This window comes from Psittacula echo (genome assembly GCF_963264785.1).
Source record: "Psittacula echo genome assembly, chromosome: Z".
Classification (NCBI taxonomy): domain Eukaryota; kingdom Metazoa; phylum Chordata; class Aves; order Psittaciformes; family Psittacidae; genus Psittacula; species Psittacula echo.
In genome coordinates, this window is record NC_137742.1 from 74,712,088 (window position 1) to 74,737,258 (window position 25,171).

The window sequence follows — 25,171 nt, forward strand, 5'->3', positions numbered from 1 at the left end:
AACTAATGTAGACCTGCAGGCTCCTGCAAATCAGAGAGCAGCGTTTCCCTCAGGAGCCCTGTCACCTCAACCCCTCTCTTGTCCGGGACAGCCTGTCCCTTGTTTCCACCTTCTTCCTGCACCTCAGCCCTGGGGTGTCGCAGAATGGACTCAGTCAGAGATCAATGTGATCAGACAAAGCCATTTATTCTAGAAAACTAACTCTTTATATACTATTTCTTAAAGTTATTTTCACTAACTTGGCACATTGTGATTGGATACATATCTGTGAGGCCCTTAACAACTAATTGGTTAAGCACAGGTGTGAGAACCTGACCTTCAATGTTTACCAACAGTCCTCAATTTATCAACTCAGTAAATTCCAGCTCCTTCTTTTCTTGCTGGGATTCTCACTCCCAGTGCCTCGCTCCCATCCTCCTTCACCTTTTGTTGTTCCTTGGTTCATGTCGAACTCCATGTAGGCACTTGCTGATCTGGGCACATGGCCGTTCTTTGTCAGAAAATCATCCACACTGGGGCATTCCCTCAGACCATTCCAAGGGTTGGAAATATCACCTCAGATTCAATCTTTCCTTTTTACATCTCGCTCAGGAGGCTCGTTGTCCTCACGGCACCCTCAAGTTTTGCTGCGGCTGGAAATGAAACCACCCGTAAGTGGCCGTAAAGCTCTCAGCGGCATGGACCAGCACCCTTCTGGCAATGAGACCCCCCTTCCTTTGGAGAGGCAGCTCCCTCGACGCCCCAGAGCCCAAGGCTGGTACAAGCGTGGCTCTCTACCAGGATTCCTGCCCGGCTGCAGAGGACTGGATGTGGCTGGGCTGGATATCGCGCTGGGACTCCCACCCTCAGCCACTGACATGTGCTCCCACTGTGCCTGACAAAGGAAGATGGCTCTGTTAAGCTCCTCCAGGAACTGAAACCACAGCCTCGAGCACAGTGGGCACGCAGCTTTTGCTCTTCGTGTCACAGGATCACAGGCTGGTTTGGGTTGCAAGGGACCTTAAAGCTCATCCAGTCCCAACCCCCTGCCACGGGCAGGGACACCTTCCACTAGACCAGGTTGCTCCAAGCCCTGACCAACCTGGCCTTGAGCACTGCCAGCGATGGGGCAGCCACAGCTTCTCTGGAAGAAAGGACCTCAGCTCTCGGCCAGGGGAAAGGCCACATTGCCCAAGGCCTGGCTCAGCCGGTGACTGGTACAGGTGCTGCTGGGACCAGCCAAGTGCTCGGTTGGACTCTCATGGCCCTCGTACCCCAGCCCATCTGCAGCAGGGGGTAAAGCCGCAAGTGGCTGGGGCTCCAGGCAAGGTTTAGTGCTCAAGGCAGTGGAGCTGGCCCCTCGCAGCAGGCTAAAGGCACCAAACAGCCTGCCTGGGCCCCTGACTGTGAGGATGGAAGGCACGGACCCAGAGGTAGAGTACAAGCTGGATCCTTTATTCCAAGGATTACATGATATTTATATGCTTCCAAGCAATTAGCCAAACCCATCTGTGTCTGCCTTGCGGTTACATTTACGACATCGGGCAAAAGGTCTACCTGATCTTTCTTATCAACATCCTCTTTCCAGTTCCGACATCCTTGTTCCTTCCCGATCCCAACATTTTCCAAGTACCTGTCAGGGACGGGCCACACTCACTTAAGTGTGGCTCCTGCTGTGGTTCCTCCTTCCCATGGTCTCTGACAGTTTCGATACCTTCTAACCCCCACAGTTCCCCCTTCTTCTTTTAGCAATGCAGTATATACGTGTCTCTCAAAAGCCTGGGGTAACATTCGCTGCATACATTGTAACAAACAAGGTACAACCCGTAATGATGGCAAAGAGGGCAAGCAGAAAGATCAAGTCCTCCTTTAACCAAAGTCAAGAGCCACCCAGTTATACCCCCACCGGAAAAAAGTGATGATAATCAATCAGCATCATCTTCCCTTAACTTCATCACACTGTCTTTCAACTTGCGGATACTTTCATGTATGGATTCTGAATGGTCTGATAAATTCATGCAACACATCCCTTCCAAAATTTCACACCCATGTCCATGCGCTAAGAGGAGAAAATCGATTGCTGCCCTATTTTGCAAAGGCGCATGCCTGATAGAGTCGACATTAGTGAGCAAAGCAGAGAGAGCAGAGTAAGTGGCCTTGGAGTCACTAGGAAATCGTAGAATCACAGAGTCATACAATCAGCTAGGTTGGAAAGGCCTTCAAGATCAAGTCCAACTGTTCCCCTGGCACTGACAAGTCCACCACTAAACCATGTCCCTGAGGCCTGTCTACACAGTTTGTGATCCCTTCCAGGGACGGTGACTCCACCACTGCCCTGGGCAGCCTGTTGCAATGCCTGACCACCCTTTTGGGGAAGAAATTGTCCCTAATATCCAATCTAAACCTATCTGCTGGTGCAGCTTGGAGGCTATTTCCTCTTGTCCTGTCATTTATTCCTTGGGAGAAGAGACCAGCCATCTCCTGGCTCCTTTCAGGTAGCTGTAGAGAGCAATAAGGTCCCCCCTGAGCCTTCTCTTCTCCAGACTAAACCCCTCCCAGGTCCCTCAGCCGTTCCTCATCAGGCTTGTGCTCCAGGTCCTTCACCAGCTCCTTTGCCCTTCTCTGGACCCGCTCCAGCACCTCCGTGTCTCTCCTGTAGTGAAGGGCTCAGAACTGAATGCAGGACTCAAGGTGCAGCCTCACCAGTGCAGGGGGATGATCACTGCCCTGCTATGGCCAACCTACTGGTGCCTTCCTTCTACCGGGCATCTATTGGCTGTTTCTCATCACACTACGCAGAAAGGTCAAAGAGGAAGTGGACAGAGATGACCATGGAAGTGACTGGTGTCAGTCTGGGGACTACTCAGGCTCTTCTCAGTGGTCCACAAAAGGAGCGGCGGTGAAATAAACGTACCCTGGGGCTGAAGCAGAATCTCTTCCTTTCAGATAATATCTAAGTCACTGTCCGACGCCTTACAGGTATTGCAGTGCTGTGTTGCATGTTACATGTAGTAGCATTGAACAGCACCACCAGATCACCATGAGGCACATCTTTAGTTTTACAGGTGTTGGCCCCTCATGAGCATTCCTGATAGTTCTAAGCCTTTTGCAAAGATCAAAAGAAGATCTGAGGCCTTACAAGAAAAACCTGGGGTATTCATATGCCATCGCTGTAGTTTCTGAAAGAGGAAAAGCCTTTCAAAGGCACTTCAGCAAAGACCCTTCTGAATGCCCTGTGCTCTGGGAGAGAGTCTAAAGGGCAAGAAGTGGAAGAAACCAGGCCTGCCATTACAGGCCTTTTGCTAAAGCTTGAACCGAAGTGACAACCCCCCCCCAGCATTCTGGTTCAGAGTTTGTGTGGCGTCACATAAAGGGAACTCGCAGCCTTGGTGATTAGGACATGCACTCTATCCCACTGCTCCATCAGATTATCCGTTTGTGAATTTGCCTCTACAGGAGCTGCACAGCAGACTTGATTTCCATCGCTTTCAAACAGTGCCACTTCTTGGTTTAATCGAACCCCTGCACTTCCTCAAACACTGATTTGGAATAAAAGCTGGGATGTGAACTAGACATCTTGTCCTAGGCAGGAATCAGTCCAGGAACCTAGCCTGCACTACTCTAATGGGCTAAAGAGGGTGCCTGAATCGGGAAAAAGTCTGATACTCTCTTTTTGAAGTTTGTTCATATCCTGGGGAAAGTATCAGTAACTGTTTTGTGAGCAACCCAACCAGCCCCAAATACTCCATTTAATCTTCCTGACTAAATCGGCTTAACAGCATCCTTCAAATGTCCCCAGCAGATGGGAGAATCTCTAGTCATTAAAAGGCTAGTGTATCACTAGTTTAGCCTTTTGAATTTTACACCCTTCTCCTATCTTCTTATCACTTCAGATACTCCTCCATGCGTTTAACTAAAATGTGCAGCTATGACATATCCAGGGTTTGTTGCTGGCTCTCCATAGCTGAGTGCACTGCAGGCGTCTAAACTGAATGTTTCCTAGGGGGCCGACCGTTAATGTATTCAGAGATTACTGCGAAATCACACGCAATCCTGCAGCGTCTCTCTAAGGCAGGCAATTGTCAGCTGCAGGCTAAAAAATATTTGGATGTGAAGGGACACATGAATATTTAATAATCTGTATGTATTGCTTCTTCCAGCACTACAAATATTTGGAGAATATCATCTTTCTCCAAATGTAAGATAGATGATGGTAATGAACTATATGGTCATTTCCAAGCCAGCATCATAGCTCCTGCAGGCTGCTGACAGATAGAGGTCCACTGCCCTGTCTGTGCTGGCCCTCATGCGTGCTGCCAGGCAGGACAGCCTCCATCCAACAGAAGTGTCCTCCAGCCTGAAGAGGTGCTCCAGTAAGGAAAGACAGCGGCTCTGCCGCAGCAGCCAGGCAAGCTTCTTCTTCCTGCCAAGCAAGAGAAATTGCTAGGCCCAGAGGCTCTAGCTGTAGAGGCTAGAGCCTATGGGCTGGGTCAGACAGGGCCAGGGGGGAAAATCGGTGCCAGACAAGACCGTGACACTTTCTTGGAGGAAATAGAGCTGATGGAGGGGGAGCTGCCAGAAGGGAAAGGGGCAAAGAACAAGTACCACAGTGGGAAGCTGGCCGCTCGAGAGAGGGTTGGCCTGACAGCACCAGGGGGGCCGAGCAAAGCCGGGAACCAGCAGGAAAAGTGGTATCACCCTCTCAGCCTCCTCATTACCGCCGGTATCAATATAGGCTGGGAGATGAAGGGATCGAGAGTACCCCTGAGGAGAAGGATTTGGAGGTACTGGTGGATGAAAGATCGGGTAGGACCCAGCAGTATGCACTTGCAGCCCAGAAGGCCGATTGCATCTTGGGCTGCATTCAAAGGAGCGTGGCCAGAAGGTTAAGGGAGCCTCTGATGAGTCTCTCCCTGTAGTCCTGTGTCCAGCTCTGGAGAGACTGAAACAGTGTTTTACCACCCTCACAGAGAGGTCGTAGACGCACCAGCCCTGGAGACATTCAAGGCCAGGCTGGATGCGGTTCTGGGCAACCTGATGCAATCGAGACGTTTCTGCTCATTGCAATGGGGTTGGACTAGATGACCTTTGAAGGTCCCTTCCAACCCAAACCGTTCTAGGATTCCATGATTCTCACACCTCAGTTCCTCTTACTGCTCCTTCTCCATGCCCTGGTCCTGCCTCCAGCCCCCCACCCCTCTTCAGTACAGCTCTCTGTCCCCAGCCAGCACCAATCCACTGCCACAACTCGTGCCAGCAGACACGTCCCTGGCTGCAAGCTGCTTTGATACCCTAAGGCATGCTTTGTTCCCAGGGCCTCACAGGGAGGGAGGGAAGGAGGGAGGAAGGGAGGGAGGAACTCTGTCATTCCCTGTTCTACCCTCACATCGCTCTGTGTGGCCTCAAGCCTCGTCAGGTCTGCGCCCATATGCCTGTGACCAGGTAGGAAATGACTCTTTCTCCCCCGGGTTCTTGGTCCTGTTTCTCACCGGGCCTTCTGTGGAAGGGAGGATGCTCTTCTGGCAACATAAGCGGCACACTGCAACTTTTCCACCTGAGACCTGACAAACTCTTCAGCGCGGTTCCGGGGAAACGGCCTTCCAAGCAGGCTCAAAGACTTTCTGATCATTTTCTTTGCCAGCTCCGTGCGTCCCACACCACAGCAGACCTGCACAGGAAAAGGGAAACATCCCGACGTGGACTAGATGCCAAGAGACTGCAGGAATCTGCCAGTGGCCAGAGATGCCAGAGTTCTCCTATCCACTGCATCTGGGGAAGGCATCCAGCTCCATCACTCAGGAGATCCCTCCAGACCTCCCCTTTACCTCCGCCTTGAGGCTGAAGAAGGTGGCATCTTCAAAGCGGGATATCCCATTCGCTTTCTTCTTCAGAGAGTTCCTCAGGATATCCGCTTCACTCAGCTTCCTGAGGGCCTTTGTGCAAGCACACGGAGAGCAGGTGAGATTAGTGCAGAGCCCATGGCCACCCTTGGCCTCCCCCACTGCCTCTGGCATCTCTCTTACGAGGGTCTGTTTCTTCCCCTGGTGATACCCACACAAGCACTGTCATGGTTTTGACTGTGTGCCTCAGAGCACAGGCACCACTGATCCTTCAGGCCTCCTCCCTGCTGGTGCTAGGGGCGCAGCACCCAGTGTCTCTTCCCGCACAAGAGGCAAACCAAAGGAAAAAGTGAGGCTCAGAGCTCAACATCTTCCTTCCAAGGCCCCACGAAGTCATGCCCCGGTGCAACGCAAACTTGTCTTGCCCACAGCTAGGCAGGACATGCTGCAAGCAGGGTAACTCACCATGTAGTAGTTGGAGACATGCAGGTAGGCAGCCACAGTCTCCAGAAGATAGTAAAAGGCTCTGGCAGCATTGCCCAGTGTTGTGTAGTGGTGAACCAAAGACACAAGCACTGACTCCACGATGCCTTTGCAGTCACACGAGAGCGTATTGTTGTTCACTCTGTCAGTCACACTGCTCAGAGGACGGTGCCCAGGGGAAGAAGAGAGCAAAGAATACAAGGGTATCACCTACAGTGGTCTTCCTTCCCGCACAGACGACATCAAAAGCCCTTTGTGCAAAGCAGAGCAGGAGGCCACAGACAGGTACGACTCGTACAAGTCCTTTGGGAGCAGGGAGTAAGGAAGAAGCTAGGCTTTCTGCCACCTGCCACAGGCAAACCACCTGAGCCCTTGTGGCGGCTTTTTCCCTGTAGATTTTGCAGTACTACTCGGTGGGAACTGGAACGCAAGGGCTGCTTCAGCATAGCATTACCTTGACACTGAGCCACGGGCTTCCTTAAGCACTCTCTCATTTCCACAGCCATCTCCTCTCAGCTCCCACCCCACAGAAAGCCTCTTCGCTAAGCTAGAGTCACAACTGACAGCCAAAAGCCAGCACTTCCTTTGTCTCAACTGGACACCCTGAGCTCACTGGCTTCAAAAAGAATCAAAACCTTGTCTGCTCACCCAAAATCCTCTTCCACAAAAGCCTTCTGCTGCTGCTGCTCCTCCTCAGTATCTGTAATGCCTGGAAGGAAAACCAGGGACACCTCCCACATGTATCCTGGGGTAAGAGTTGCTCTCCCTCTCCCAGCAGGCCTGCAAGGATCCTTGCAAGGTGCTAACATACTGAGGAAAGCTTACAGTGGGTGTCCTCTCCTGCTGGGCTCGTTCCCAGCAGATCTGCTCCCACCCGACCCCCAGCACCGATCCCTGGGCTCCCAGAGGGCCCAGATTACAGAGCACGGTGCACAGCATACCTGCAGTGGCATAGACCCTCTCCCTCTTCAGCTCTTTTCCAGCCAGCACCAAGGCCTTCCAGGTGTGTGAGTCATCCCCATCATCAAGGTCGCTACAGCTCCCTTTTTCCTGGGTGCTGGTGACAGCGAAGCGGTGGAAGACAATAAAGTCCCCTTGGCCGCAGCTCTGGCATTTGTGTGCATGCCGCTCCAGGAAGGCAGCACACTTGCAGTGCAGGGTGTCCCGCTGTTTCTGGACCCACAGCTCGTAGGCAGCCTCCCGCAGCAGCGGCTTATGGAACATCAGCACACCAAATTGACACCCCACACTCTGCTTGCTTGGAGGGGAGGTCTCCACACCTGCAAGGCAAAAGGCCTTTGTATGAGCCCAAGCTGGGGCCAGATGGGGAGCCAGTCACGCCTCAGCGCACATCCTAGATAGCAAAGCAGTGCTGCTGTACGCCAAGCCCTGCCGCACGGGGTGAAAGGGCTGATGCTAGCGCAGCCTTGGGGATGCAGTTCTCAGCTGCACTGGTCCAGGCAGGAGCTGGGGATGTTGTTGCCAGCCGAAGCAAGCCCCAGCCAGCACTTTCTCCCACCCTTGGCAAGGCAGCCAGCAGCCTCCTGAGCAGGAACCCTGCATCACAGGAGAATCAAAGCCCACTAAAAGCTTGCTGAAGGCTCAGAGCCATTCTGGAGGGCATCTTTGATCTGGATGCTGCAGGTGGCTGGGAGAGGGTGTCAGGGATTCCACCCGTCCTCCCATGCCTGCGCTACGAGCAGCACTTGGATTCAGGGGAGCAGAGGCATTTGGGACAGCCGGTGGGAACTTCCCTCCAGTGCAAACGTAGTGTGCTTGCTTTCAGACTGACTTGTAACAGCTTTGACAAACCCATCCCCAACAGCCATACCAGCCCTCACAGGGAGGGAATCACACCATGCCCTTAGGAGCCCATCCAGGACACATCTGGGAGCTCCTTGTCCACCCCACTGCTACCACTTACCAATCTCTGCCTGCGGAGGGGTGCCTGCCTCCTTGCTAGGATCTTGGACATCTTCTGTGATGAGCTCCTCAGTGCTCTCCATCCACTTGAGGATGTTGTCACTCACTAGACTGTCCACCAAGGTAGTCATCTTGTGCCTGATTCTAGCCGGAAGAACGTATGACAGCTGCTGGGTAGTGAACACTGGCCCGATGATGGCTGCAAACTTCAAAACAGTCTGCTCCAATGGCTTGATCTTGTCCAGCTGAGCCAGCACAATCTCTGTCAAAGAGAAGCCACACATCTCAATCCTACCTCTTCCCCACGCTGAGGCTGGAGGCACTGCAAAGATTAGACACATGAACAGGATAGGCTTTGGCCCTACACTGGGCACTTCTGGGCAATTGCAGCCCGGGGTAGGTGTCTGCACAATGGCTCCGCTCCGACTGGATTTGCAGTTCACAGGGCCTGGGCAAAAGTGAGACCCTCAACAGACACACTCCCACACCGCGACAGGGCAGGATCCAGCAGGCACATGCATCCCACAGTGTGCCCTACCAAACCTGGGCTAGGTTTTTGCCAGCAGTGCAAGCAGGGAACAGACAACTTTCACCACCTCAGATGTGAACGCAGAGCTCCCCAGAAAGGTTGTCTCAACTCGGCCAGACCTTACTGTTCTTTTCTTTGAGTTTTCTTCTTGGGACAAAACAACTTAAGAGCAGGAATGCTTTAGTATGATGTTTCGTCAAGGTTCATACAAATGGCTACTGACAGACAGGAGGGACACTCAACAGTCATTGACAGTTCCCCTGGCTACAGGTGAATTTCCATGAAAATCCACAGGAAACAACAAAATAGACAAACAAACAAGCAAACACACACGCACAACCCCAAGAAAAAAAAAGCCAACAAAACAAAAAAGTGGATTTTTTTTTTCAATTACGTGTGTCCTGGGTTCAGCAGTAGCAGTCGTCTTTCTCCTTAGTAGCTGGTGCAGTGCTGTGTTTTTGACTGTCAGCCTGGGTACAGCGCTGATAACACTGATGATTTTAACTGTTGCTAAGTAACGTTTAGTCTGACCAAGGACTTTCTCCGTCTCATGCTCTGCCAGGGAGCAGGGGAAGCCGGGAGGAAGCAGAGACAGGACACCTGACCCAAACTAGCCAAAGGTGTATTCCATACCACAGCACGTCATGCCCAGTACATAGCCGGGGGCAGTTACCCGGAAGGGTGAGATCACTGCTTGGGTCAGGCTGGGTATCGGTCGGCAGGTGGTGAGCGGTTGCATTCTCTTCCCTCGTTATTTCCCTTATCTTTATTATTCTCGGTGGCAGCAGTAGTGGTTTGTGTTATACCTTAGTTACTGGACTGTTCTTACCTCAACCCGTGGGACTTACATTCTTTTGATTCTCCTCCCCATCCCTCCAGGAGCGGGGGGGAAGGAACGGGGGAGGGGGGGGAGGGGGGAGTGAGAGAGTGAGCTTCGTGGCTGGGCTTAAAAAACCACAACGTGCCATGAAACCGCCGTTAGCTGGGGAACGCAAAAAGAAAGTAGCGAGATAGAAGCTGTGTTCAAAGGTGAGTCAGAGGCAAGTCAAATTTTTTGTCCCAGCAGAAGATTTGCTTCTGTGAGAAAAGGGAGTCATTTTAGTGTTGCACCAACAACTTTTCCTCTCCTACCTGCTGCTGGAAAGCAACCAGCAGGCTCAAGGTGCTCCACACACAGGAAGGGAAAATGGCTGCCCACAACCCCACGACTGTTGCTGGTTGGAGCGGAGCCACCTTCCCAGGACAGCCCCAAAGCTGAGAGGGCGACTCTGCAGCACAGCGATGCCCAGCCTCCCTCCAGCCCCTGCGGCACAGCCAGGAGCCAGCAGAGTGGCTCTCTGCCCCTCACCTTTCAAGTTACTGGGCAGCACGGTGCTGTTCAGGTTCACGTCTGGCCTTACAATGCAGACCATGGCCGCAGACCCTATGCTGGACCTTGAGCTTGTTGTGAGGGATGACTCCAAGACTGCAAAAGCTAGGTGGAGCAAGAAAGAAGGAATCAGGCAATTTGCAAAGTGACCTGCAGCCTGCAAATGTCTCCAAGCTCACCTGAAATAGTCCAAGGCCCCCTCACACAGCACGGTGCAGGTGCACTGACCTGCCGGTGCTGAACATGCTCTCTAAGCAGAGCAAACTCGTTTTCACTGGAGGTTTCCCAGGCCTGGCTCTCACCTCAACCTGGAGTTTGTTCCCAATTAAGCTAGCATTTGGCCAAGAGAAGTTCTGTGCTCATGAGAATGTCTCAGGAACACACGTGATCCAGAACCACGTCCCCTGTGGTTTAGCCTCAAGAACTGAGGCCCCTCCGAGCCCTCACAGCTTGTGAGGCACTGCTTTGGCTGTCCTGACAACAAGGCACACAGAAGCCCGTGCCTCTGCCAGGCCAAGCTCTGCATGATCTGCTGCAAGACCTGGCTCTGCCCTGATCCATGGGGCAACGAAGGGGCAAGTTTGTGCTGCAGGGAATGCAACACAGCAACTCCGTAGTCAGTGGCAAAGGTTCTTACTCTTCAGGTCCTCCCAGTTGTCCTCTGCTCTTTCATCCCACTTCTTGGTGCGGAACAAGAGCATGTCGTTGCACCGAAGGAAGTGCACCAGCTCTTCGAGGTAATACGGGATCCCCAAGCTTCTCTGGACCAGGAACCTGGGCAGGAACAGATCCAGCAGTGATCAGCACAAGAAAAGTAGAATCACAGAATGGGTTGGTTTGGAAAGGACCTTAGGATCATCTAGTTCCAACCCCCTAGCCATGGGCAGGGACATCTCACACTAGACCGTGTTGCCCAAGGCTCTGTCTGGCCTTGACCACTCCCAGGGATGGAGCATTTACCACATCTTTGGACAACATCTTCCAGTGCCTCACCACACCCTAAAAGGAAAAAGAGTTGAGGTGGGCAGCAAGCCTCTCGGGCATAGCAGGGGAGCCAGCATCTTCGTCACAGCTACGCTTCACTTTTGACAGGGAGGTCCTCCTGCTGGCTTGTGTTTTTGGGCCCCCCTGCCCCTCCAGCCTTTGCTGAAGTCCCTGCGAAAAGACTTGCAGACAGTGCCCAAAGCACAGAGCAGCAAGCCCTGCCTTTCCTCTCCTCAGGTGCTCTCTGGCAGCAGGGCTGACCTCTGCCCCAGGGAATCTGCCACACAGCCTGGCCACTTAGACCAAGCCCTTTTCCCACCCCAGATATGCTTGGCCTTGAGAATCTTCCTCCCTTCCTCCCTGTGAAACAGCAAAGGGTTGGCAGCCTCTATGCTTCGTGTTCAGGGAGCTCCCCTGCTCCAACCTACCTCACTAAAGCCCTGGGGATGCTGATCACGCCAAGGTCCTGGCAGAGCTTCTGCACCACAGCTGAAGGTTTCAGCTTCTCTAGATGAGAGTAGATGATTTTACGGGACACCAGGTCCTTTGCTGTGGCTTTGTGAAAGCTCTCGGTTCTTGCAAAGCCGGGACATAAGCTCATGACCATGAAGACAGAGATGTTCCAGAGCAGCGGTGCCATGATACTCCAGGAGGCAGGGTCAATGAAATGGGCATTGTCGATGACAAATATGGCATTTCGATCAATGGTCTGGAAAAAAAAAAATGGTTGTTCTGCGGGGAATCCAGTGGATTCTCAAGTGTCTTACAGGGAAGGAGATTTAGCCTCTGCCTCTTGAGAGGATGCTCTCAAGTCTCACCCCAACCAACTCCCTGCTTGGAAGCTTCCCAATCCCTTCCCAATTCTCAATTCTTTGAGACTTTCAGGTCACACTTAACATCACCCGCCCTGCAGAAGGAGGGCAAGTGAATGCAGAATTGTCTCTCCTCCGGGGAGCGCTTTAAGGGAGGAAAGTTACTAGTATGCTTGTCGGGCTATGTAGAGAACATGGGGGGTTTCTCAGGCCCCAGAGGGCAACGACCAGGTCCTGCCACCCACTCACACTGCTGTGGCGCAGAGCCAGCAGGGTGGTTTTCCTCCTCTGACGCAGAAGGAGAAAAGGAGAAATGCTCACCTTCTCTAGCACTTTTGCCCAAGTTGAATGCAATTCCTCTTGCCTTTGCATTTCACGCATTTGGCGAACCTTGTCTGAAATGGGAAACTAGACAGAAAAGCAGAGTCAGGGAGAAACATGGCTCCAGGGCTCGCCACACCTACCCACCAAGCAAGGTGGCAGAGCGAACCCTCTCTGCTCTGCCTCAGCACCTTCCCTCTCCCCAGCATGGGTGCAAGAGGCCACAGTGGGACTTCAACTAAAGCCTAAAGCAGAGGCTCAGGCAGAGCCCCATCTTGGGGGTGGGCTGAAGGGCTGGTTCTCTGACTGTGGGATCTTGGGCTGGCTGGAGCAGACCACTCACACAGCAAGACCTCAGCACAAGGTCAGGCCCAGCCTCATTCCAGTGCTGCTTCCGCAATGCTGAACAAGGCACCAGGCACTGCCAGATGCAGCGCGGGACATTAAGTCACCACATATAGGCAGCCCCCAGGGCCAGGAATGGCAAACATGTGCTGTGACCCCTGCGATCCCTCCCCCTGAGCTAAGGCACTCCAGCAGCCTTAGAAGACCGCTGAAGACCCAGAAGGGCTCAGGAGAAAGCCTTCTCCAGGGTCAGAGGGGCCTCTCGCTCTCACCTTGACAAGGAAGATGTCATTGAGGAGGCAGTAGTTGCTCTCTTCAATTATTCCTTTGAGATTTGTCTGTAGCACGTGCTCCCTGGCACTGCACGATTCACAGTCGTGGAGGCCCAGCACCCTGGCCATCAGAATACGCATGGCAGAGAAGGACTGCCTCACGTTGACCTCTAGCAGTTCCATGCCAAATACCCTGCCATGCAAAAGCAAAAGGGACTGAGATCCCCAGCGACCCAAGCCTTCTAAGACAAAAGAGCTGGAGTTGCCTTTAGGGGGAACTCTTCAGCCTCCCACCTCGAAGTGGTACCCAGAGTTTTGCTCCTTGTATGAGAAAGGGCACAGAGGGGCAGTTGCTGCCAAGCCACGGGGAGAGCCAGGTCCAGACCCCTTCTGGTCTCTGCGACGCTGGCCCGTGTCTCCCTGCCTGCCTGCTGCAGAGGGACTTGCAGAGCTAAGAGGTGATCATGGAGCAAGTGGAGTTTGCCTTTGGGCTCCAGACCTTAGCAGTCTGCCTCTCAGCCACAGAAAGGCTTTTCTGGCCCAGTATTCCTTCTGGGAAGCAGGCAGGGGGCAAGCAGGGCTTCTGAGACAGGCCAGCCTGCTATCTGTTGCATCTGCAACCCAATGAAAAGCACTGAGTTTGGGCTTTTTCCTTCTGTTTGTGAAGGAGGAAACACCACAGATCAAGAAGCACCTCCAGCACCCCAAAGACACAGAGGCAGGAGCAGAGCACACAGGAGATAACTGCGGAATGCCTCCATGAGGCTTTTCGAGAAGGCTTCAGTCCAAGGCCAAGGTGTACTGGCCAAGGGGCTGGAGTGTTCCATGGCTGTCAGGGATGGGAAGAAGCAGTGTCCTAAAGCCACAGGGCAAACCCCTGTACCTGCAGCCAGCAGACTGGCCTAACTGGGCCAGGTGATTAAGTAATTGGCTCTTCCCAGAGCCCCTTGTGCCCTCAAACGCCAGCATGTGTCGTTGTCCAAAATGGTTAGAGGCTTCCAAGCAGCTGACAAAGAGGTCAATCTCCTTCTTCCGACCTGTGAAGACAAACAAGAAAATGAGCTGCTGGGGCGTGCTAGAAAGCAGAGAGCCATCCCTTTTGCTGAGACCCTGCACCACAGCTTCCTTCCCACTACCACATCCGGCAGCCTATGATACCCCTGCTGCCTTCCAACTCTCTTCTCCTAGCTTTTGCACCTCTGCCTTCCTCAGAGTGGTAGCAGACGCCCTATCCCACAGAGATTCAGACAGCCCCATGCAAATCCCCTCAGGGATCCAGTACAAGGCTGGAAGGGATGATGTGAGTTGCTGCAGGCAGCTGTGTCCCAAACAGGCTTAGAACATCTTCTCCTGCTTGTACGACTAGCCACAGAGCACATCGGTGTGGATGCACAACCATGTTTTAGTTCTTGCTGAAGAGGGCTTGCACAGCATCAAGGCCTTTTCTATTTCTCATGCCACCCTGCCAGCAAGCAAGCTGGGGGTGCACAAGAAGTTGCGATGGGGCACAGCTGCAACAGCAGACCCCGACTGGCTTATTCCGTTTGCATATGATGCTGTGCTTAGCAAGAAAAGCTGGGGAAAAGGAGGAGGAAGGAGGCACATTAGGAGTTCCAGTGCTTGTCTTCCCAAGTCCTCGATACACATGTTGAAGCTCTGCTTTCCTGGAAACGGCTGGACACCTGCCTGCCACCAGGAAGCAGTGAAAGAATGCCCGACTTTGCCTGTCATGCATGCACAGCATCTGCTTTAGCTGTTAAGCTGCCTGTATCCAGGGTGCTCACTTTTACCCTTCCAATTCTCTTCCCCATCCCACTGTGGGGAGTGAGCAGCTGTGTGGGGCTAAGCTCCCTACCAGGGCTAACCCATGGCAGGGCCCAAAACATCCAGCAAGACGCTGAGTGATTAAAGGCATTTGTGTCGCCTGACTTTTCCATGTTTACAGGCAGATGCTGCCAAGAAAGGAACTTTGAGGAGTACAACGGGGAGAACCCACCACCAAAACTCTCCATCAGTTTAGCAGAAGGAAACCTCTTTCCTGATCCCAAGGATAAGGACTGGTTTAGCCCCCAGGACGTGAGCAGCTCCATAGCTGAAAGGAACCTTCCTTTCAGCTTTTCCCTTCCCAGTACAAGTTACTGAGGGGAAGAAACTGGGGTTCAGAAGAGCAAGGCATTCTCCACATACCCAGCAAGGAGGCGGTATCTGGCATCTTCACGGCAAGAGCCATGCCAAATATGCTAGAAGCAGAGGAAAAAAGAAAATACAAGTCAGTTAGCTGGTTAGAAGCCAGGGCACATGGAGAAGCAGCTTGCGTGGAGGGGCAGGATGTGCTCCTCGGGTACCTGTTTCTCTTTCAAGCAGCGCGTTGTCCCCTGCATGCTCCCCCCACCAAAGTTCAAGCTGGCATGCTGAGACAGCTTTCAGCATAAAGAAAGCCAACAGCCACACCAGGACAAGAGAGTCCATCAAGAGAGGCCAGACCCAGAGACACAGGAAAGAAGCAAGGGTGAGCTGCTGGTTAGCAGATATCTTTACGGCATTGGCCAAGAAAAACCAAGAGCCTTGGAAACAAGGACTTGAGCCCCCCTTGGTTGGGATTCCAGGCACCTGGCACCTTTGACTTAAGTCTTCCTGTATTTTCAGAGACTAACATTCAAACCGTCATCCAAAAAGAAGCTCAGATCCTGGCCCAGAGGAAGAGCCCAGGTTTGAGGAGGAAGAGGTGACGAAGAAGGCCCTGATGGTCCACCTTTGTCCATGGGAACCAGACAGGCCCAAAGCTTCCCACTCAGGAGCAGCTAGGACAAAACCTTCTTGGGTCAGCATTACCAGGGCATGTGGCAGAGCAAGCACAGCACGGAAAGCACGATTGAAAGCCGTTTGAACAGAGCCTGAAAGCCAGGTTGTGTCTACCAAAACAAAACCTTCCCCATCCCTGTGGTTTCACTCCCACTCTCCCAGCAAGAGAAGACAGCAGGGAAGAGAGGTAAAAAGCCTCCCACAGCAGGGCTTCCGACCGTCTCACCCACAGTGAACGGAGAGCGGCTTCTGCTCTCTCTGCAGAACTCCCCTATCCTGGCCAAGCTGGACCCTTGTTGCCACCATCCCCTCATCCAGACTTCTCAGAGGACACTCACCTCTTGGTGGTGATGCCCACATACTGATAGACAGTGACAGGATGTTTGAAGCCTTTCATCTGTCTCTCCGGCAGCTCCTTGAAGCAGCAAGAGGGCAGCCCAGAGTTGGCATAGGTTGTGGTATCACAGGTCACCAGCCCAGAGTAGCTCACCATCATCCGCGCTGCCAAGTTCACCTTCTGGCCGATGACTGCCGGAGAGATGAAGAAAGAGCACACAGTGAGGTACCTGTGCCACCAGCTCCACAGTGCCCTTCCAGGCCAACAGCTGCCTTACATCCGACACCCGCAGCCCCACAGTGGGTTAAGCAGATCCCAGGGGAACAACCAGCTGTGGAGCTCAGCGTCCCACCCCAGGCCAGGACTGGCGCTGCCTGGGCCATTCCTGGCTGGCTGTCGGGCAAGCGCTGTCCCAGCCTGTCTTCCTCTTCCCAACAGCTCACGCCACTTTCCCACGCTGCAGACACATGCTTGTACCTGTGTACTCGTGCCTCCGAGGGTGGCCAGTGAGGCCACAGAACGCCGTCCCACTGGTAACAGACACAGACACTGTCCTGGCACACAGGGAAACAACACGGCTTCAGCAGCACTCCAGGTGCAGTCCTGCCCGCCCAGCTTCATCTCTTCCCTCATCTCCCCTCAGTACTAGCCTGGGCCACTGGCCATCCTGCCCTGCCAGCCTGGGGTTCGGCGATACGGAGAGCTCAGGGGTGTAAAGGACCCAGGCGGCAAGGACACACAGGCAGGAACTTTTGGGCACTTCTCCTGAGACCACATTCCCTGAGCTGTGACCCGTGACCAGGGGGAAAAGAGGGAGGGAAGAAGGTGCCACAGTGTCACCGCCTGTGATGACAGCAATGTGAGATCAGGTGTCTAGGCCCCGTCACTGTTCACAGGCCAGTCACCCAGAAGGTGCTGCTTCTGGCACCAAGGAGCCTCTCGCCTTCACCAGGGCTCATTCCAGCATGGTGGCTAGCAGGGTGTGCTTGGAGACACTCTGCCTGGCTGCCCAAGGATAAGCCCAGGGATTGCCTGCTACCTCTCAGGGCACTGTTTCCTTCCTGCCAAGGAAGGGAGGACAAGGGAGGGTAAGCTAGAAGCAACACTCGTCCCCTACTTTATGCTGGCCCAGGCAGCCCGCACTCCCTCGGCCCCACCACACACTCACCCTTTTTTTCCAATGATCTTGGAGCACGAGTTGAAGATCTGAAAAGCACTCTGCAAGGCATGAATGCTCTCGTGGGGCAGCTTTACTCCGGGGAGCCCAAACACACAGAGGAATGTGCAGCCCTGCCAAGGACAGATGCAGCACGTCTTGCCACAATGCCTAAGATGGAAGGAATCTTCCCCTCTTGCTCAGTGTCCACCCTCTTGGGTTGGGGGGAGATGATTCCACCCCACACTCACTTTGTCAAACAGGATGACTTTGTTCACTTCACCTTTGTGCGGACAGATAATTTCCTGCATCAGGCTGCTGACTTCATTGAGGACACTGCGGAAGGATACTATGTTCCTTGCATCAAAATCCAGGTGGAGGAAGAGGATGGTGACCGGCCGTAGCTCACAGAGGAAGTCCTGCGGCACTCTGTCTTCAAGCTGGAAAACAAGAGCATGATGGCTTCGCAGGCCTGCTCTCCCGGGGGCTGCCCACACCAGGTACAAAGGGAGAGCTGGTGTCCTGGCAACAGCAGGTACTAGCGGGGGAAGAGAAGATCCTCCTCCCGGTGTAAACGGTCGGCAGGCTGCTCAGCCTGCGGCAGGCAGATACCAGATCAGAACACAAATGACAAAGGTGAGAACGGTGCTCCGGTAACACCCCGTCTTGGGACAGTTATAGACATGAGTGGCGGCACCCAGCGATGCTCTGGGGACTTCAGTGGAATCTCCCTTTATCCTGCCATCACGTCCACAATGAAGAGCCATACCCACAGAAAAGACAGAGATGCAAATGTCTGCCCCACCACCCATCTCTCTGAGGACAACTCCTACAGTGGTGCAGCACCGGTGCCCCTTGGCCCAGTTTGCCCCCATTGTCATCTCGGGATGCATTTTCTTCGGTTTGTTTGCTCTCATGAAAACTCCATCTCTGAATGCACCCCACTTCTTCTGCCCTGCAAAAAAGCAGCCCCGGCAGCAATGGCCCAGCCGTACCTGCCGGAGAACAGCTTCTGGTATGTAACTAAGTATGTCTCCCAAATGAGTATCAGGGATCAAGAAAAGAGCAGGCGTGGCAGCATCTGCGGAGAGGAAACACACGTGGTTGCTGGGAGGATGGGACTACGAGCTGTTGGAAAGCAGGGGCTAGCACTGGCAAGAGGGGAGAGTCTCCTGCGTTTGCTTGTGTTGCCACCTGCAGGTGCTTAGGGCAGAGCTGAACCAAAACAAGGTGAATCTGGCACTCACATTCGTTTTCCGTGAAGAGGCACTTCTCCTTCTGTGGAAGCTTGTCTAAAACATCTTGGCATTCCGACGGAGACATCTGGTTCATGCCCATAACCTGAAGGTACACAGAAGGAAAGCACTGACACCGACCTCTCCAGGAGGCCCAGGGGACAGATCCTGCCTTCCATTGTCACTGCCCAGAAGAGGGGAGAGAAGTCTACCTGGCTGGACAGGACAGCAGTGCTTCCTCAGAAACACTGGGGGTGAGCAGACATCTTCTGAGCATCCCCCAGCTGTCAACAGCTCTGTGACCCACAGAGGACACTGCTGGTGGGGCCAAAACTCTCCCAGTGCTTCCTGACCCCTCAAACCAAGCAAGCCCAGCCCAGAGTTACTCCTCACATGGAAGGACAAGAGCATCAGCTGCTCTCCGCTTTCACAGCTACAACTCTCTCTGCATTCAGGTCTTCAGCCTTCTGACACCTCCCTCCTTCAGGTCCAGGTCCAGGTCCAGGTCCTTAGATGGCTCTAGATGCTGTCCCATCCACCTACCTTCACAGCCGTTTTGCCCGCAATATGGCTGGTCCTGAGCCTGTGCTTCTCACATAGCTCCCAGCAGGAGGCTGAGAGGACAATTTCCCCTGCTTTTGCAAGCTTTGTGGCCTCACGGACATCGTCCACGGCCTTGCCAATGACACAAAAGTACTGCTGCCTCTCGTCTCCAAACCTCAGGTGGTGCATATTCCCCGCAGAGATCCCTGGGAGAGAGAGAGGGGGAAGCAGAGCTCTACAGCCTGCAGCATTTCAGCTGTTCAGAAGCCAGTCTGAACCCCAATGGGGAGATGGTCATTATGGAAGGGGAGGGCATCCTCCATCCTTCTCAAGGGGATACTGACACAGGTCCCTTAAATGAGTGTTAAGAAATAGACAACCCAAGTGCACAGTGACGCTGTGTTGAGAGTGCTGGACATCTTACCTGCCCCAGAAACCCAGCAAACCAAGCCCCTGACCACCACCCACCCCCTTTACATGCAGGCAAGTTGTAGCTGTCTGCTCAACAGAAACTACAGCCTGAAGAAGCCCTTCTCACGGCCTTAAGCAATGCAGCTCCCCTTTGCTCTTTGCGAAAGGCAGGGGAGAATCCAGCAAGGAAAAGGATCGCCACATTCCCTGCCAGTGCGAAGCACCCTGTGGCACAGGAGAGTGCCACAGATCCGCGCCTGGCACAGCACTTGTACCTATCTTCAGTCGGAATTTCTGACCCACAAGCATGTCATGCTTCCGGTGCTTCTTCTGGATCTGCCAGCTACAGTGCACCACAAGGCTGATGGTCTTGGCCATCTCACTGGGTCTTGCTCTCCACAGCAGCAGCACAGCATCCCCTGGGGAAAGCGAGGGAACGTCAAGGCTCTGCTGAGACCTGACTCTCCCTGACCTGTGCTCCGTGGCAGGGACTGCAGAAACCAGATGACGTGCTGAAAAAGATGGACTTGTGGGAGGCCATAGGCCTGGAGGACCTCTGGACTCGCTGGGACTCCTCCTCCTCTCGCGCCCCGGCAGCCTGAGCTGTGCTGTCACCAGGGCCCCCCTGTCCCTCACCAGCACTCCAATAAACGCCTTTGCCTTCACCTTCTAGTAGGTCTCCTCCTCTCAGTGCTGCCTCTGCACTCACCCCCAGCACAGAGCCTTACAAGCTGAGGCAGAGGGAAGGGAGCCACCACCCTCGCCAAAGCCAAACTGCAGGCTCAGGGTGGGAAGAGAAGCCTGGAGAAAGGGCGCTGCAAAGGGGTATGAGAGTGGCCAGGAAGATGGCTCAAGGTGCTGCACAGAGCCTCTGGAGGAGGGCAGCAGAGCTGCAACAACAGTCCCGTGCTGCACGTTCATACCCACGGGCATCATCCTCCTAAGTACATACCAGCAAACTTCAAGATGTCACCTCCAAGAGCCAGCATGTCTGTGGACAGAGGGAAGGAAAGGAAGAGTCATGTGGGCACCTTCTTCCATAAGCCACAAAGGAAGCCCCCATGCTCAGAGCGGAGAGCCCAGGCGATGGTGCACTATCCGGCACAGCTTAGCAAAGCACCACCCTGGCCTGGCTCCCAGGCTCCCAGGGGCTGCAGCCCTGGTACCTGCACAGAAGGCCCAGAGGCATGGCCTCGAGCTGCCACCTAATTTCAGAATGGTGGAGGCTGGAAGGGACCTCCGGGGTCCATCTGGTCCAACCCTGCTCTCAAGCGGGGCAGAGCCAGCTGCCCAGGACGCTGGCTAGATGGCTTTGGAAGAGCCAAAGGAGGAAGATTTCACAAGCTCCCTGGCAATCAGTCAGTCACACCCCCCCCACCCAAAAAGTGTTTCCCAACTTACAGAGGGAAACTCCTGTGCTTCAATGCATGCCCATGGCATGGCCTCTGGTCCTGACAATGGGCACCACTGGAAAGAGCCTAGCTCTGTCCGATCTGCTCCCTCCCTTGAGGTTTTGGATACATTACTATAAGATCCCCTGCAGCCTACTCTTCCCTAGGCTAAACAGGCCCAGTTCTCCCAGCCTTTCCTCGTAGGAGAGATGCTCTAGGCCCTTCATCCTCTTCGAGGACTCTTGATTTTCTTTACAAATGCTGCCAAAGGGGTGTCCAGAACGTGCTCATGATCAGCTCAGAAGGGTCGAGACACTCCCTGAGAAAATGGGCTTGGAAGGATCTCTGTCTCTCTCTGTCTTTCACACACACATCAGTGCCAGCATCCCCAGGTCACTTGTGCACTGGCACTCGCTTGGTGCTCTCAGCCTGCTCTGGGCTCCCAGGCACCACAGAGCTGGGTGTGGGTAGCCAGGGTCTGACGGTCGGAAGATACCGCGCTGTACGGGAAGATGGGGCCCCTCTCCTAGTAGCCAATTGCACTTGATTTATGATGTTAGCAGACGAATGTGACGTTGTAAACCAAAGCTATATAACACCGTGCCATCAAGCAATAAACGCCATTTGCCGTCCACCACATTGGTGTTAGTGAGCTTATGGCCCGAGTGGCCCAGGGCTGGTCGCCGTGACGTTCCTGAACCAGGTCGCTAAGCCTACGCGAAGGCAACAAGTGGTGCCGAAACCCGGGAACATCGCCTGGACGGGTGAACGTCGGCCGGAGCAGCGAGAGTAGCCCGCCGGGGAGGACGCTCCCGGACCCACAAGGAGGATGGAGTCCATTGTTAAGGTCGTATCCGAAATACATAAACAATGGGGTATTAGTTGTAAGCCCAAAGATTTTACTCTCGCAGTAGCGAGGCTTCTACAGCTCGGGGTCGTCGAGCAGCTGGTGGATATTCTCCACCCGGAGGTGTGGGATAAATGCTCCAAAGCCTTAGCTGAGGAGACTATATCCTCGGGCTCTGGCAAGAGCCTTAAATCATGGGGGAAAGTTATGCAGGCCCTGCGGAAAGCCATACATGAGCAGGAAACCTGGCAGGCTGCGAAATCCAGCCTCCGAGACACCCCAAAACTGGGGATCGGAGCAGCTACGCAGACTCCGCACCCCCCTGACATTCCCCTCCCTGACATTCCCGGCTCTCCTGAGCCTGCTGTATCTCGGGAGGGCGACACCCCCCCCAGCTCTCGAATCCAGACACGTCTTCTAACCAACGGACAAATGCAGAATCTTTTTGGGGTGGGCTGGCCGAGGAAGCAAGAAATGCTGCAAGGAATGCTGAGGCCACAGCAGGCTGGGCTGAGCCTCCACCCTATGCACCCTAAGATGGCGCCGAGCTCAAAGGCGGGGGGCGGGGCGAGGACATCTTTGGCGGGAACGGGGAGGAAAAGCCAGCCTTAATAAGCAAGCAGGAACGGGAGGGGGAGGAGAAAGCGAATGAGCACAAAGGCGGGGGGCGGGACGCGAGAGAAAAGCGGGCAGCCAATCAGAGCGGCCGCCGTAGGGCCAGTTCCCCCTCGATTGGTGGGCGGGACGAACCAATGGGGAGGAGGGGCGGGCGCAAGGGGCAGGACCGGCCCGCCCGTAAGGGGAAGGAGCGACCCGCCCACAAGGGGAAGGACTACCCCCCCCACAAGGGAAGCGGACGCGGCCGCAGCCCGACAAAAAGATACCGGACACCAGATACAACCAGTCAATCGAGTTCTGATTCTGAATCAGACGCTAGCTGGGGATCAGACAATAGTCGGGAGGAGCAGCTCTCGACAGGTTCAAATTTAGAGTGGCCACAAACAGAAATAAACAGAACTAAGGGTTCAGTTATCCCTGCCCAAATTAAAAAGGAATCACAGGAGGAGGAGGTCCCCCTCACGGACTGGAGGAAAATAATGATTGATTGTGCTGACTGGACCCCATCGATCCCATTGGCATTTCCAGTCCGAGTGACGGATGGGGGACAGAGGGTCCACTCACCAATAAATCCTAAGGATATACAAACAATTGTTAAAGCAATTGCAGATAAAGGTATTAATTCTGCCATGGTCTCTACCCTTATAGATGGTATCTTTGGGGCAGATGATATGCTCCCATTCGATATAAAGCAAACTTGTAGATTGATTTTTGATGGAGCGGGGATGATTGTTTTTAAACAGGAATGGGAAGAAAACTGTGCGAGGCAGTTAGCCCAAGCAGTCGGGGCCGATCATCCGCTGCACGGCTCCAGTCTGCAGTGGCTGATGGGCACAGACCCAACAATGACTACCTCGCAAGCACAGGCCCAGGGCCTGCGGGCTCACGAGGTAATGACAACCACTCGTGCAGCCAGAGAAGCTATTCGCACAGCTTCTAGAGTTGTTGCTAAGCCATCGCCATGGTCCACAATAAAACAAAATGAAAGTGAAAGCTTTACACAGTTTGTGGATCGTCTCCAGGCCGCGGTCGACTCTTCAAACCTGCCTGCAGAAGCAAAGGGCCCGGTTGTGGCAGAGTGTCTACGCCAGCAGTGTAATTCGACAACCAAAGAGATTCTGCGGTCACTCCCAGTGGGGTCAAGCATTGCAGACATGATCAAGCACGTCGCAAAGGAAGAGCATTTAACACCAATTCAAGCGGCTGTTCGCACCGTAGTTACCAATATGATGGTATGTCTTAAGTGCGGCCAGACAGGCCACGTTATAAATAGTTGCCCACTGCCCCCCCCGCGCCAGAACAGGCCCAGGGGACCGTGTTGGGCCTGTGGAAAGAAAGGACATTTTGCTAAAGACTGTAGATCTAAACGGGAAAACGCGAAGGGGAGGGGGCACTTGGGCCGCACACAGCCCTCTCCCACTTTGAATGTGAGGCGGCCCCATTATGCCAACTTCAGTTTGGGCGAAGTACCCCCGAACCCGTTACCTTCTCAAGGCGTAACCAACTTCACAACTCAACCGACAGCTCTAACGAACCCGCCTCTATCTCAGGAACAACAAGGACCACCCTCTGGGAGCGGGACCCCAGGGTGGCCCTGGCACTAAAATGCGATAATCCACCAGTGATATGGGGGATCTGCTCCCTTCTCAATGCCAAGGACAGTACCACTATTAGTGTCCCCTTTTTGATCGATACTGGAGCGGATGTTACAGTCATTCCTGAGACGAGCTGGCCTCCGCACTGGATGCTGGAAAACGCCCCCATGGTGGGTGGAGTTGGAGGACTATCTCGGGCTCGAAAGAGCACTCAATTAATAGCAATCACTCTCCATACTGAGAATGGGCCAGAAAAAACTATCACCCTCTCTCCGTATGTTATGTCTGGAGTTCCACCCCTGCTGGGAAGAGACGCCCTAACCCTATTGAATGCCAGGGTGACAAATTTACCGTAGGGGCCACTGCCGTACACCCACTTCCACCAATTAAATTAACTTGGAAATCATCTGATCCAGTATGGGTCGAGCAGTGGCCCTTGTCAAAGCCTCGAATGGATGCTCTCCTCGAATTACTTGACCGTGAACTACAACGAGGACATATAGAGCCCTCTACCAGCCCATGGAACACACCAGTTTTTGTCATACCTAAACGAAAGGGTGAAGGATTTCGCCTTCTTCATGACCTACGTGAGGTAAATAAGACTATCCAACCTATGGGTCCCGTTCAAACGCTGTTACCCATGAACTCTATGATACCAAAAGGACAACCTTGTGCCGTTCTTGATATTAAGGACTGTTTTTTCTCCATACCCTTACATGAAGAGGACAAAGAACGGTTTGCTTTTTCTGTCGTATTCCCAAATAGCCAACGTCCTAATTTACGTTTCCAGTGGAAAGTGCTGCCTCAAGGAATGGTCAATTCACCCACCATCTGTCAGATTACAGTGGATCGAGCCTTGGCACCGATCCGACATAACGACCCAACTGCGACCATCATTCAATATATGGACGATATCTTAATCGCCGCACCATCAGGAAAGCAGGTGGACCAGTTAATATCACTGGTTTCTGAAACCTTAAAAACAAATGGGTTCGAAATTGCGAGTGCGAAAATTAAAAGGGGACCATGCGTGAGCTTCTTGGGAGTAGAAATCACGAGTTCCTATATAACTCCACCCCAAGTAAAAATTCACCGACATGTCAAAACACTCCACGATATGCAACAGCTAGTGGGGTCCCTACAATGGCTTCGCAACATTGTCCTGATCCCTCCGAATATCATGGCCCCGCTGTATGACCTTTCGAAAGGAAAACACCCATGGGAACAGAAGGTACTAACACCAGAAGCAATGGACAGTCTTGACTTCATTGAAAAACAGGCGTCGTCAAGCACACTCGCCAGATGGAACCCAGATGTGTCGCTTGACCTGTATGTGCATTTCACCAAAGGAGGGGGAGTGGGAGCACTGGCTCAGGGAC

At 53.6% G+C, this 25,171-nt stretch overlaps 1 protein-coding gene across 1 annotated transcript in view; it reads right to left on the bottom strand.

Annotated features, from left to right (window-relative positions):
- Positions 1 to 1,138: 1,138 nt before the first annotated feature.
- LOC308232268 (adenylate cyclase type 10-like) overlaps positions 1,139 to 25,171 on the bottom strand; it is a gene marked incomplete at both ends in the record, with an annotated part of 28,318 nt that continues 4,285 nt past the window's right edge. The window contains 25 exons of the mRNA XM_080638343.1: positions 1,139 to 1,263; positions 1,485 to 1,612; positions 4,250 to 4,402; positions 5,469 to 5,647; positions 5,805 to 5,912; positions 6,285 to 6,456; positions 6,951 to 7,011; positions 7,244 to 7,582; positions 8,227 to 8,487; positions 10,103 to 10,228; positions 10,761 to 10,897; positions 11,536 to 11,816; positions 12,241 to 12,327; positions 12,858 to 13,050; positions 13,741 to 13,894; positions 15,045 to 15,097; positions 15,998 to 16,187; positions 16,474 to 16,550; positions 17,165 to 17,286; positions 17,404 to 17,592; positions 18,148 to 18,233; positions 18,400 to 18,493; positions 18,931 to 19,136; positions 19,617 to 19,760; positions 20,294 to 20,332. Coding sequence (XP_080494469.1) covers positions 1,139 to 1,263; positions 1,485 to 1,612; positions 4,250 to 4,402; positions 5,469 to 5,647; positions 5,805 to 5,912; positions 6,285 to 6,456; positions 6,951 to 7,011; positions 7,244 to 7,582; positions 8,227 to 8,487; positions 10,103 to 10,228; positions 10,761 to 10,897; positions 11,536 to 11,816; positions 12,241 to 12,327; positions 12,858 to 13,050; positions 13,741 to 13,894; positions 15,045 to 15,097; positions 15,998 to 16,187; positions 16,474 to 16,550; positions 17,165 to 17,286; positions 17,404 to 17,592; positions 18,148 to 18,233; positions 18,400 to 18,493; positions 18,931 to 19,136; positions 19,617 to 19,760; positions 20,294 to 20,332 — 3,704 coding nt within the window. The remainder of the gene's footprint in view (positions 1,264 to 1,484; positions 1,613 to 4,249; positions 4,403 to 5,468; positions 5,648 to 5,804; positions 5,913 to 6,284; positions 6,457 to 6,950; positions 7,012 to 7,243; positions 7,583 to 8,226; positions 8,488 to 10,102; positions 10,229 to 10,760; positions 10,898 to 11,535; positions 11,817 to 12,240; positions 12,328 to 12,857; positions 13,051 to 13,740; positions 13,895 to 15,044; positions 15,098 to 15,997; positions 16,188 to 16,473; positions 16,551 to 17,164; positions 17,287 to 17,403; positions 17,593 to 18,147; positions 18,234 to 18,399; positions 18,494 to 18,930; positions 19,137 to 19,616; positions 19,761 to 20,293; positions 20,333 to 25,171) is intronic.